The following is an 11,859-nucleotide window of genomic DNA, read 5'->3' as shown; positions in this document are numbered from 1 at the left end:
AGGCCGCTGGTCGTGACCTTGGCGGGGAGGGACTCAGGGCGTGCCCGGCTCCGGGCGCCCCCCCTGCACCGCCCCCTGCCCGCGTCGTCGAGCGTGCCAGCAATAGGCGGCGGCGGCCAGGAGCCCGAGGCCCGCACCGAGCGCCGCCAGCGACGCGCCCTGAGCCAGGTCCAGGCGGGGTCCGCGTAGCGAGAAGGTGATGGCCGTTGCGGCGGCGCCGGCCAGCAAGGCCACGGCGCCGAAAGGCAGGACGCAGCGCGGCCACGAGCCCCCCACACCGCCGGTGGCCAAGAGCAGCGCACGCAGGGCCCCGGGGAACGCGGGGACCGGCGGGGCGAGCTCAGGGGGCGCGGCTGGCGCGGGATCCGGGGCGTTCATGCCGCCGATGGCGGGGCGGTGCTCAGGGGTGGATGGGTGGGAGAGGGAGCCCGTGCAGCCCCCTCTCCCCTCCTCCCCCGCCGTGTCACAGCGGATTGGCCCGGGACGCGGTGACGCCACCGAGGACGCCGGGAATCAGGGTGGGCGGGAATAACCCGGAGGGGTCTCCCTTTTCCTGTTCTGTGAGCCTGATGTTACAGGCTACTCAGACTCTCCAGTGTCACCCACGCACCTTCCTGTCCTGCTCACAAGGCCCCCATTGGAGGATCAGTCAGTGGGAAAATTCAGGGAGCACACATGGGACTAACAGGGTGCAGGCGGAGTCCACCCTGGGAACCCATCCATTCTTTCACTGCGGGGCTTAAGGGGTTGTTGTTAAGTGCCTTTGAGTTGGTTACGACCCATAGCCACCCTGTATAGGGTTTTCGAGGAGCGGCTGGTGAGCTTGAACCGCTGATCTTACGGTTCAAAGGGACTTTGCAGTGCCAGCCCACTCAAGAGGGCGGAGGTGGCCAATGCCAAGTGTGGCGCCTAAGGCCCCTCCTCCCGTCTTCATCCAGAAGGGCGGCAGTGTTCCAAAGATACGGAAGAGGACTGGGGCGTTCAGCTCCAGACCCCACTATCAGGTGAGCCACATGCACTGTGCACACAGGTGATGTCTATGTAGTGGGCAGCGGCAGGCCGAGAACATTCCGATCTTGAGAGAATGACCACAATGGACTGATGGTGCCGGCAGACTTGCCCCATACAGATGACCACAACCCTTCCATTTGTAAAACACACGACCTGGGAAGTGCAGCTGAACCAAGTGTGCCCTATGCTTTCTAAAGGAGTTTAATGTAATTCACAGCAGAGAGCAGACAGGGGGGAGGGGGGGCGGATCCTGTAGACCTCCCACCCCCTGAGAACACAGCAGGAAAGGGAGCAGCCAGTTTCATGTTAAGCAGGCTCCAGGGGCCTACAGAAGGGCCAGTAGCGGGGACATCTCCTAGACCCACTCAGATTCCACCCTTAATTCCTAATCCTGAGGACAGGCTTGCTGAAGTCAGTCTGCAGGCTGGTCCCTCAGCACAGCGGGGAAGCGTTGGCTCCCTTCACAGAGAAGGCTGTATGCGGCTCGGCACAGGGCAAGGTGGTATGGTCCAGGTACACTCGCCAGAGGGAGGAGCTCAGCTATCAGGACCTGGGAGGGGCAGTGGGGGTGGAGGGGGCTCGGCTCAGGAGGGTGTATCCCAGAGCCCCACCTGGGCCCAGCATCTGGTCTGCTAGATGCTGGCTGGTTACTCCAGCTCACGGATGCAGCCAGAGGAGTGTGCCCCCCGCTCCCCGGGCCCCAGTTCTGTACTCACTTTCTGCAGGTGGAGCTGCTGGCGCAGCATGGCTATGCGCAGTCGGAGGGCTGTCAGTGCCTGCAGCTCCTGGGTGCTGGAGTAAAGAAGGGGCTGGGGGCTCTTGGGGGCCCCCTCACCTCCACAGGGGAGTGAGGCCTTACGGGGCATCCCAGAGGGACGAGACTCCAGCTGTTCTTCTGCCACCACTGGGAAGACATGGGATGTACTTTTAGGGTTTAGAGCAACTCCTAGGCCCAAAGCCCGGCTTCTTGTGGGGGCCACCACCAACCTCTTCAGCCCTGGGTGCCCCATGAGCACAGGGGATAGGGCGGGGAAACCCTGTATACAAGGGCTTTCAAAATTCGTGGGAAAAAACTCTATTCACTTTAAATTAAGAAAAAGTCACACACAGCTTTTCATGCCATTGACTGCAATACCCATAATACACCATCTTTCCCATTAAAAAAACTGTTCCCTTCTCCTGTAACCATCATAGATTGTTTCTCTCATCAAGAAAATGTTTGCTTAAGTTTTTACAAAATGGGTCTCATACAGTATGTGTCCTTTTGTGATTGACTAACATCCTCCAGGTTCATCCACTTTGTGAGATATTTCACGGGCTTGTCTTTATTCCTCAACATTTTGTAGTATTCCATTGTATTCGTGTACCAATGTTTAACCATCCTTCTGTTGGTGAGATTTAGGCTGTCTCCACAGTTATACTGTGAATTGAGTGAAGAGTTACAGATCATCAGTTTTGCTTCATTACATGGTTGCAATCCCCTCCACGTGCCAACAGTTAACAGCATTATACCGCTATTGACTTTAATTATTGTATTCCTGTCTATTACCTTCATCTTTCCTCTGCTGACCTCCCTCTTGTTGTATACTGCCTGCCGTCACACGTGTTACATGTGTCTACCCTCTAGCCCCTGAATAATTTTCCTTCCTGTGCCCCTGTAAACCATAAGAGATTATCAAAACCTTTATTTGTGACTTTTTACAAGATTGTTCTCATACAATATTTGTCCTTTTGTGATTGACTAACTCACTCAACATAATGTCCTCCAGGTTCAACCATGTTGTGAGGTGCTTCACAGATTCATCTTTATTCTCCATGTTTTGTAGCATTCCGTTGTGTGCATATATCAAAGTTTGTTTAACCATTCTTCTGTTGATGGGAATTTAGGCTAGGTGTTTTCCATCTTTTTGATGTGTCTCTTATAGACAGCATACTGAACACTGTTTTCTTATCCATTCTGCTTTTTTTTTCATCATTCAACAATATTTGCTTTTATTCCCTGTTATTTATTCTGGATGTACGCAAAAACACTCAGGAATATGTAATCATTTTAAACAACCAAAGGGCACATTCTGCAAGCCTGCCTCCTGGCAGCCAGCACACAGCCTTTCTCTTTCCATGAGTCTAGAGTCCTCAGCTGTCTGCTCTGTCTCTTGACTGGTGCATTTAATACACTCACATTCAGTGTAATTATCGATAGTTCTGAATTGTTGTTGTTGGGTGCCGTCGAGTCGATTCCGACCCATGTTGTTATTGTTAAGTGCCACTCAATCGATTCCGACCCATAGCGACCCTGTACAGGGTTTCTGAGGAGCAGCTGGTAAGCTTGAACCATCGACTTTGCAGTTCAAACAGCTTTGCAGTCTGGTGCATTAACCCACAGTGCCACCCCAGGACTTCCAGGTCTGAATTGATTGCTTACCTTGTAATTAATTTTTCCCTTACTTAAAACAGTCTATCTTGATATCCATCCGACTTTGCCATTTGGAAGTTCTGTATCTACACGCTTCCCTTTATGCTTTGTAGTTGTTTGATATACACTGTAATCTGCTTCCCTGTTTTCAGTCTTGTATGCTTGTTTGCATTCAACACTTCGCTATCTGGATTGAGTTCTGGGTGGTGTCATCATATAGGATCATCTCTGGCTGTTGTTGGCTCTCGATCCAAAGAACACCCTTTAGCAATTTCTGTAAAGTTGGTGTGGTCATTAAAAAGTCCTTTAATTTCTATTATTCTGGAAATGTTATAATTTTGCAGTCCTATTTGAGGGACAGCTTTGCTGGGTATATGATTCTTGGTTGGTAATTTTTTTTCTTTCAGAGTTTTGTAGGTCATCCCATTGCCTTCTTGCCTCCATGCTTTCTGTTGAGAAACCAGAGCTTAGTCTTACTGGTTCTCGTTGGTAGCTCCCTTTTTGTTTTTCCTGATCTGCTTTTAGGATTTTTTCCTTTCACTTTTCTTCTTCAGAAATGTTGTGGCTCTGCATCTTGGTCATTTGTTTGAGCCATTCTCTTGTTTTTGTGTGAGCTAAATTGTCTGCTGTCTGTGGGGCATTGTGAGATGGTCATTTATAACTAACTGTATGTTGATGTGTTCTTAGATCCTCCCCAGCTGTCTTCTGTGGGTGTAGAGAATACACGCATGTACAGTTTGTTGTTCACGTTTGTGTGCCTCAGCTCAGGGTGAGTCTTGACGGGTGTGTGGTGGTTGCGGTCTATCGTATTTCAGGTGGTATAGGAGCTGTCTTGCTTCTTGTCCAGTGGGTAAAACTATAGAGGGTATGGTTGTCGCTAGGCTGTATGGGTAAGCTTGCTGTCTCTTGCTGGGTGAGAAAGAGTAAACACCTCCCCTGCCTTACACAAGAAAACAAAATAGAATAAACAAATGAGGAACAATGAAAAGAGAAAATAATTAAGAAGAAAAACAGGTAGCAACCAGAAAAAAATAAAATAAGAATCATAAAGATAGAAGAGGGACAGGGCAATGGAGTTATAAAAGAGAAAAACAAGAGAGAAAATAAAAGGAGTAACTAAAAAAACAAAACAAAACAAAACAAAAAAACATTTAGAAAAACCAGGGAGAAGGGAGATGAAATGAGTACTAAAGAAAAGATCAAATGGGTGAAAAAAAAAAAAGAAGACGGGAAAATGAATAAGGAAAAAGATAAACAAAAGCAGAGATAGGATAAAATTCAAGGGAATGGAAAGAGGAGAAAGGATAAACAAATAAAAACAATGAACCAAAATAAAGGCCGTGTTCCCAAGGTGGGTATAAAAGAGGGCTATGACAGAATTCTTGGTCTTCAATGGCGTGCTCTTTGGCCTTGGTATTACTGATGCTCAATGCACAGAGGTCATTCCTGGAGGATTGTGCTTCAGTGTGTAAGAACCACAAGGCATCTGGGGGGCAGGATGCCTATTTAAATACTGGCCTGGTGGCTCTGGGGGTTGTGTAGGTCTGTAGCCAAACTCACCGGAATCCAGGCACCAAAGTGGTACATCAAACCAATGTGCCTCACATTGGTGTGGCTCCAAACACCTGGAGAGCAGGGTCTGCATTGGGGATGGATGAGGGTGGGAGCTGGCCACACCTCCAGTCACCAGGGGAACATGGGGAAAAAGAGGAAGTACATGTTTCCTGTCACCTGTGTGAATCTGCTCTGCACGTGGTGCTGAAGCTGCTCACCAGGGGATCTGGCCAGCTGTTCACCAGTGAGTCGCTTGCTCATCTTCTCCTCCCAGCAAGTGTTAAGTGCCGTTGAGTCGGTTCCGACCCAAACCCTGTTTCCAAGGGTGTAAATCTTTACGGGAGTAGAAAGCCTCATCTTTCACGGAGCAGCTGGTAGTTTAGAACCGCTGACCTTAGGGTTCGCAGCCCAATTCGTAACCACTATGCTACCAGAGAGCTCCCAGCAAGTACTCATTTCTGCCATCTTTCCTGTGAAGTTCCAACTTCCAGGTTTTTCCTGTTCCCTCTGGAGTCTTGTATCATTGTCTGTGTCAACAGTGTGTCTGCCTAGCCTCCCATCTTTCTGGAGGTCCAGGTAGGTTTATTTTACTATATTTATTTTATTCTTGTAGTCTACTTGATTTTTCTTCATTTGCAAGTTCGGTAACTACATTATTTCCTCTTTTTACTTTTTTTTTGTTATTACTGCAACTGTATCTGATTTTCTATTTCACTCTGGCAGGTCTGTTTTTCTTTGAACATTTCCATATCCAGTTGAGTCTAGGTGATAGTGACCTCTACATTATTCTCAGGTTATTGTCTGGTGTTTGGTTCTTTGTCCAAAGAACTCCCTTTAGTATTTTTTGTAAGGTTGGACTGGTTTTAACAAGTTCTTTTAATTTCTGTTGATCTGAAAATGACCTCATTTCATCACATTTGATGGACAATTCTATAGGAAATTTGATTCTTGGTTGGCAGTTTGTCATTCCATTGTCTTCTTGCCTGCATGTTTTCTGCTGATAAGTCAGAGTTTAGTCTTATTCTTTTAAATTTTTTTGTACTTTTTCTCCCTCATTGTTCCTATAGAAAATGAATATTGAGAGATTTTTAAGTTCAGTAATCTGGCCTTCCATTACTACAATGGGGTCCTGGGGTAGCGCCATGGGTTAATGTGCTGGACTGCAAAGTTAGTTTGAAAAACCGCAATGTTGGTAAGCTCAACCTTACCCTATACGGGGTCACTATGGGTCGGAACCCAACCCCATGGTACTTTACAACAATATTACTTCAATTCTACTTCTTTGCCCTTTTCAGTGTATTATCTATTTCTGAAACCTTACCTTTAGCTTTCTGGGTTTCTAATTGTCCTTATTTTTTCATTTATTTTGTCAGTTTGCTTCCTGGATTCTTCTAAAGTTTTGTCCTTGATTTTATCTGCAGTTTTTTGTGATCACTCTTCTACTTTGTTGAGGTTACCTAATTAACGTTCTTTTAAATTTCTTATCAGGTAGTTCTGATACCATTTTTGGTGTTATGTTTTCTGATTCTTCTGTATCTTGGTCACTTGTCTGAGGCACTCTGTCTTGATTCTTTGTGTAAGTGGAACTGGTCTGTTTTCTCTGAGACACTGGTGTAGTCTCAGATCTGTCTCCTGGCAGATGTGGTAGAAACTGGAAGTGTGAATGCGGTTTTCTGCTCACTGCTTGTAACCTGTAGTTCAGGGCGGGTTCATGTGCTTTCAGAAGCAGAGGTACTATGTCAGGAGCCTGAACCCAGGCAGAGCAGAGGCTGTGCAGGAGGGGTGCCACTGGGCTGGGAGGGGCAAGGACTGACTGGCTGTTCTCAGGAGGGCATGGAAACAAGGGACATCTACACCTTCTGCCACTGAGCTCTCGCTGAATCCTGAACCCACACTCGGCTGTACTGACAGCTGCTCACATGGTCCAAGGTGGCCTCACTGCTCCACGTCAGCCCTGTCTGCTCATTCTCCTTCCCTCTCGCTGCTCCAATGCAGCTTCCTTTTCCAGCTGGCACTCAGCCCACCTGTCCTGGCCTCTGATGCTTGGGATTCTGAGTTCACCATCTGTATGGGTTTTATTCCATCTCCCAAGTCTTTGTTACAAAGGGTTGGCTCAGTGCATCTACTTACCCTGCCATCATTCCCTGGCTTTCTCGATTTACTTTTAATTCCATTCTTCATGAACTTTGTGAAGCCCCCTCATGTCCGAGGGGGGGGGAATCTCTGGATGTGGGAAGGAGGCTACATCCCAAAGCCTGGTCTTCAGTACTGGGCTTTTCACTAACATGTGGTGGTTTTAGAGAATGACTTGTTTCTGATAAATGATCTGTGTCAACTCATAGAACAAGCCATTAAAAAGAAAAGATAAAGATTAAACCCCCAGTGCTCAGAAAAGGAGCCCTGGTGGTAAAATTGTCAATCACTCACTTATTGCCCCCAAAGTGTAGCCGTCCACAGCCACGCGCTGCTCTCAGGGAGCGACGGGGCAGTCTGCTTCCGTCAAGATGATACTCTTGGAAACTCCAAGGAACGGCTGTGACTCGTAGTGGTTTGCTAGCAAGAGGGTTTTGGATTTGGAATGCCCAGAAACAATCACATCTTGTACCTTCTAATGAGTCACGTCAGCATCTGTGCCCCTCACAATGCTGGGGGTACTTTTAAAATGGCTGGATAACAAAGTACTCGGAGTGGGCCAGGTTTTGATGGCAGACCACCAGAGCTGTTGGGAGAGCCATCCTGGGGAGGTGGCTGTGGGGGTGGGGTCTCACCTTCCTGTAGCTCCTGAAGGCGGTGGAGACACTGGCCCACCATGGCCTGCAAGCCTTCCAGCATAAGCAGACGGCGATATTCCTGCAGCCAGTGTGTGGGGGCTGCGGCCAGCTCATTCCGCATGCACAGCTTCAGCAGGGAGCAGGCGTGCCACAGCTGCTCCACTTCAGCCTCCACTTCCGCTGCACTGAGCCCTGAGCCGCTGGACAGGCCTGACTAGGACATGGTCAGGGAAACTCTCCTGTTGCCAGGACCCAATTGCCCACACCCAGGGCAGTACTCTGGCTATCACGGCCCGGCCCTTCCAGGTAGCTCCTCCAACCCAGCCTTCCACCAGCTCCGAGGATACTGCTGCACGCATCTTGCGCAGGAATCGGGCTCTGGCGGCGGCACTTGCTGAACTGCTGGTTTCTGTGGAGCAGATCTGGGTCCACAGACTGGGACGCACGAGGGTACCCAGGAATCAGAGGAGGGATGCCAGTTATTTCAGCCTCTGTACTGAGCAAGGTTGGGCAGTACCCCAGCTGCGGGGAGGAGGGGATGTGGCTCTGCCAAATGCCAGAAGGGCCCCCAGAGAATGAGGGGGCAGTGACTGTAGACAGGGACAAAGCTGGCTCCTTTGGGGAATGCTAACAGGGATCCAAGGGGAGAAGGAGGGCGGCAGGAACTACGATGTCCTCTGTGCTAGGACAGAGCCCACGTGGAAGGGGCTGCGGTCCAGTCCTTACACCCTGACCACACCGGTACGGCACTCCTGAGACTTATGAGATACTGGATGCCCTGCTCACAAGGTGTCCCACTGTGAGGAGTTGAGTCGGGGGCAGAGGGGGCGTAGAGCCTGAGGTGACTGAGGGTACCCTGGCTTGTCATGTGCCCCACCATCCCCAAGGAGCCTCCTCACCCGGAATTCTTGGAAACAGCCCTTTGGAAGACCGCGGGCAGCCGAAGCAGGGTCCTGTGGGAAGTTCAAGTTTAGGAAGGCCTGACCCTGCAGGCCCTGATCCCTACTTAAGAGTCCCATCAAGGGTAAGGCTCCCGCACCCCCCACAGCAGAGCCCTATGAGGGGCCGCAGTCTAGCCCAGCAGAGAGGAGACGGCACGAACAAGGATGGCCGCCTGAGAGCCGATGCTGAGACTGAAGGAGCGATAGTCCAGGGCCCCCATACCCATATCTCATCACCCCAAACCCCACCGTCCTGGCCAGAGTCGGTAAGCATGGGGAACCTACCCCTTCTCTTTGAGTGTGAAAGCTTCTGGGGCCACCTGTGAGTCTCCAATGCTGGGCCCGGAGGCTCCGACTCCTGTACCCTGAGTGGTCCTCTGCCCACCAGGCAGAAGTTTGACCTCCGGGTGGTCCTTGGCCGGCACCTTGGGCTGGTGGATACTCTGGCGGGGTTTCGTTTTGGATGTACGGCTGCCAGGCTGACCTGGGGCCTGGGATGGGGTCGAGGCTCTGGTGGCCGAGGTTCTGGGTTTCAGGTTGGGGGCCTTGTGGCCCTGTCCGGCCCTAGACACGCCTTTTCGCACCCGGACGGCCTTCGCCAGCGCCTGGGTCAGGAGCTCCAGCTCCTTGACGTCTTGGGGGCTGGGCGCACATGCTGTGAAAGGGAAGTTTCGTGCCAGGCTGGCCACCTGTCGCTTCCTGGCAGCTGGGTGCGAACCAGTGACGGGCCAGCCTGGAGAAGGTGGGGAGCTGAGGTTTACCTGGAGGCTGGTCCTCTTTCTTCGTTTCTGGCCCTGGGGTCGACGCTGGAGCTGGGGGCCCGGTCGGTTCCCTGCGGACACACAGGCGGTCATGGCACCGCCAGGAGCCAAGACACCCGGGATGCCCCTCCGTCTCGGACCCCTGTGGCTAAGGGGAACCCGGCAGTGGGATCCCGAGGGGCTCTGAGGAACCCAGGGGGCCTAGTCTGGCATCCCGGTCCGCTTACCAGGCCCGCAGGAGCCGCCGACAGCCGCGCAGACTCTGGTCCAGCTGCTGCTGTCGCTCAGCGCAAGCGTCCAGCGCGCCCCGCAGCTCGGTCACCAGTCTTGGGAGATGGGACACCCGGAGACTCAGCACCATGACCTGGTCCCCGGCCCCGCCCGCACCCCCCTCCCAGCCCGCGGGACTCACCGGCGCGAGCACTCGGCGGGAAGCATGGAGGCTGTGACCCGGACCGTGGCGGTTCTTTGCGTTTTGCCGCTACACGAAAGCACAGCCCCTTCCGGGAGAGAAGACTGCCTCTTCCCGGCCGGGTTACCCAATCCTGAGTCGATAACGCAGAACTTCCCGCCCACCCGAAGGTGGGCCCGCCAAAGACCACGCCCAGCGCTGCAAAGCCGGCCCAGGCTCCAGCTGGTAGCAGTTTGCGGGGGTTGCAGCCTTCAGGTGTGGGAACCCGGGAGGATACGGACGCAGAGCACTTCCCCTCATTTTACGATTGGCTTCGTGTTTACCTCCAGTCATAGGAAGGGGCCGGTGTCACACCTACAGCACAAAGATGGAGGAGTGTGTCTAATCCTCGGAGGGGGTGTTCACTCTGGCTGTGTTGCGGTTGAGCTCATGGCGCCCCCCTGTTCAGGGGTGGCTCGTGGAGCCAGGTTTAGCTCATGGACTATGGGGCTGGGAAGTACGGGCTAAGGTGGGTTGGTGTGCGTGGATGGGGCAGGTGGGGCATAGGGGATGTGAGCCTAGCCCCAAGGAACACCTGGAGGGAATTGTGGGTACAGACACTGGCTAGGCTGAGTGAGCTGCAGGCACATTGTAGGGGCCAAGGAATAGCTATTGGGTAGCAGCTGGATTCCCGGTGTTCTGCCCTGTAGGGTTGGCAGGTCAAACCTAGCAGCCACTCCTTAGAAGCCTTATACAGGCTCAGGTTTGCCGATTTGGAAGTGACTCCATAGCACTTCATGTAGCTGGAGGAGAGACACAGTGTGGGGTGTGTGTGTGAGGGGGGGGGCGTTGTTTAAAGTAGGGATGATTTGAGTTCATTGCATATTATCAAGAAAGTTCTCAGAAACCCTGTACAGGGTCACTATGAGTCAGAAATGACTCGACAGCACTTACCAACAAAAGGTAAGTAGAGTTAGAGGCAGAGAGGATGCAACTGGGACACTCTAGACTCAGAGAGGGAGAGGGGCTCTGTGCTGATGACCGCTGGCAGGCTTGTAGGGTATACTCTTTGGTTGGTTGATGATGCGTGGAGGGGATTGTAACCATGGCAATGAAACAATATACCATAAGATGAATGTAAAACTAATGTTCTCCCATGTCAACTATTACATAATTCACACACACACAATAAGGTAAGTTCTGGTGGCTCAGCCCATAGCTAACCCAAAGGTTGGCAATTCAGACCCACCAATTGCTCTGAGGAACAAGTGGCCTAGCTGTCTGCCCAGTGAAGATGACCGCTGAAAAAGCCCTCCACAGCAGCTCTACAGCCACGTGGGGTTACTTGATATCGCAGGGAGGTGCCGCACATGGACCCCTCTCTACAGCAGTGACCCGGTTTCATGCCTGGGTAGGAGGCTGGCAGCGTTTCTGGCCCATGGATACAGGTTTACTTCAGATACTGCAATAAAGCAGGTCACATGAATATTTCCGTTTCCCAGTGCTATAAAAGCTGACGTGGCTATTGTTTATGAAGCGTGCGATGGCATGATGTAAAGTCTGAACTATTGTGAGAATGACCAAAATGGGGCAGAGACACAACCTTCAATGTGTGAAAAACGCAGTAGTATCTTTGGAGCGTAATAAACGAGGCACGTCTGTATTAGACTCTGTGGAGAAGTGGCGGATGGGTAGCCCCCACAAATGGTTTTGAAAGCAGAGAGCTGGGTGGGTGCCAAGTTGGGATTTTGGTACAGGGACCCTGGGATGAGCCCATCGAGGCAGTGAACTAAGCCATGCATTTGGCACCATTCTTATCACATTTAATCCTCACAACATCCCGTGAGGTAGGTATCACAGCCCCATCTTACAGATGAGACGACTGAGGCTCAAGAGGCTAACAGTGTGCACTGTGGGCAAAGTCCACATGCTAGTGGCCAGAAGATAGCTACCTGAGGCTCACAGGAATGACAACTGAGTTGGCACCTCCACGGCCCCGTGTGATTCAGCCAGGCAG

The 11,859-nt window shown here is 51.5% G+C and overlaps 1 protein-coding gene across 1 annotated transcript; it reads right to left on the bottom strand.

Annotated features, from left to right (window-relative positions):
* Positions 1-1,423: 1,423 nt before the first annotated feature.
* LOC102813375 (chromosome unknown open reading frame, human C16orf59) lies at positions 1,424-9,889 on the bottom strand. Its single transcript, XM_006873964.1, has 9 exons — positions 9,864-9,889; positions 9,679-9,777; positions 9,452-9,522; positions 8,976-9,345; positions 8,649-8,702; positions 8,097-8,184; positions 7,747-7,963; positions 1,728-1,915; positions 1,424-1,561 (listed from the first exon to the last, which is right to left on the bottom strand). Exons 1-9 carry the CDS (start codon positions 9,887-9,889, stop codon positions 1,424-1,426), a joined length of 1,251 nt encoding a protein of 416 aa, XP_006874026.1.
* Between the last annotated feature and the right edge of the window lie 1,970 nt (positions 9,890-11,859).

This window comes from Chrysochloris asiatica, unplaced genomic scaffold (assembly GCF_000296735.1).
Source record: "Chrysochloris asiatica unplaced genomic scaffold, ChrAsi1.0 scaffold00257, whole genome shotgun sequence".
Taxonomy (NCBI): Eukaryota; Metazoa; Chordata; class Mammalia; order Afrosoricida; family Chrysochloridae; genus Chrysochloris; species Chrysochloris asiatica.
Note: the sequence above shows the minus strand (reverse complement) of the source record. Positions and strands in the feature narration are given on the sequence as shown.

What these genes read in the sequence shown, in the direction of transcription:
- LOC102813375 (XM_006873964.1), bottom strand. Translation starts at nt 9,889, where the DNA reads ATGCTTCCCGCCGAGTGCTCGCGCCG. An exon ending in GCTGTTTCCAAGAATTCCGG is followed by an intron (nt 8,185 to 8,648) that starts GTGAGGAGGCTC and finishes CGTGCGTCCCAG; the next exon opens with TCTGTGGACCCAGATCTGCT. An exon ending in AGCAGCTCCACCTGCAGAAA is followed by an intron (nt 1,562 to 1,727) that starts GTGAGTACAGAA and finishes TGCCCCTCCCAG; the next exon opens with GTCCTGATAGCTGAGCTCCT.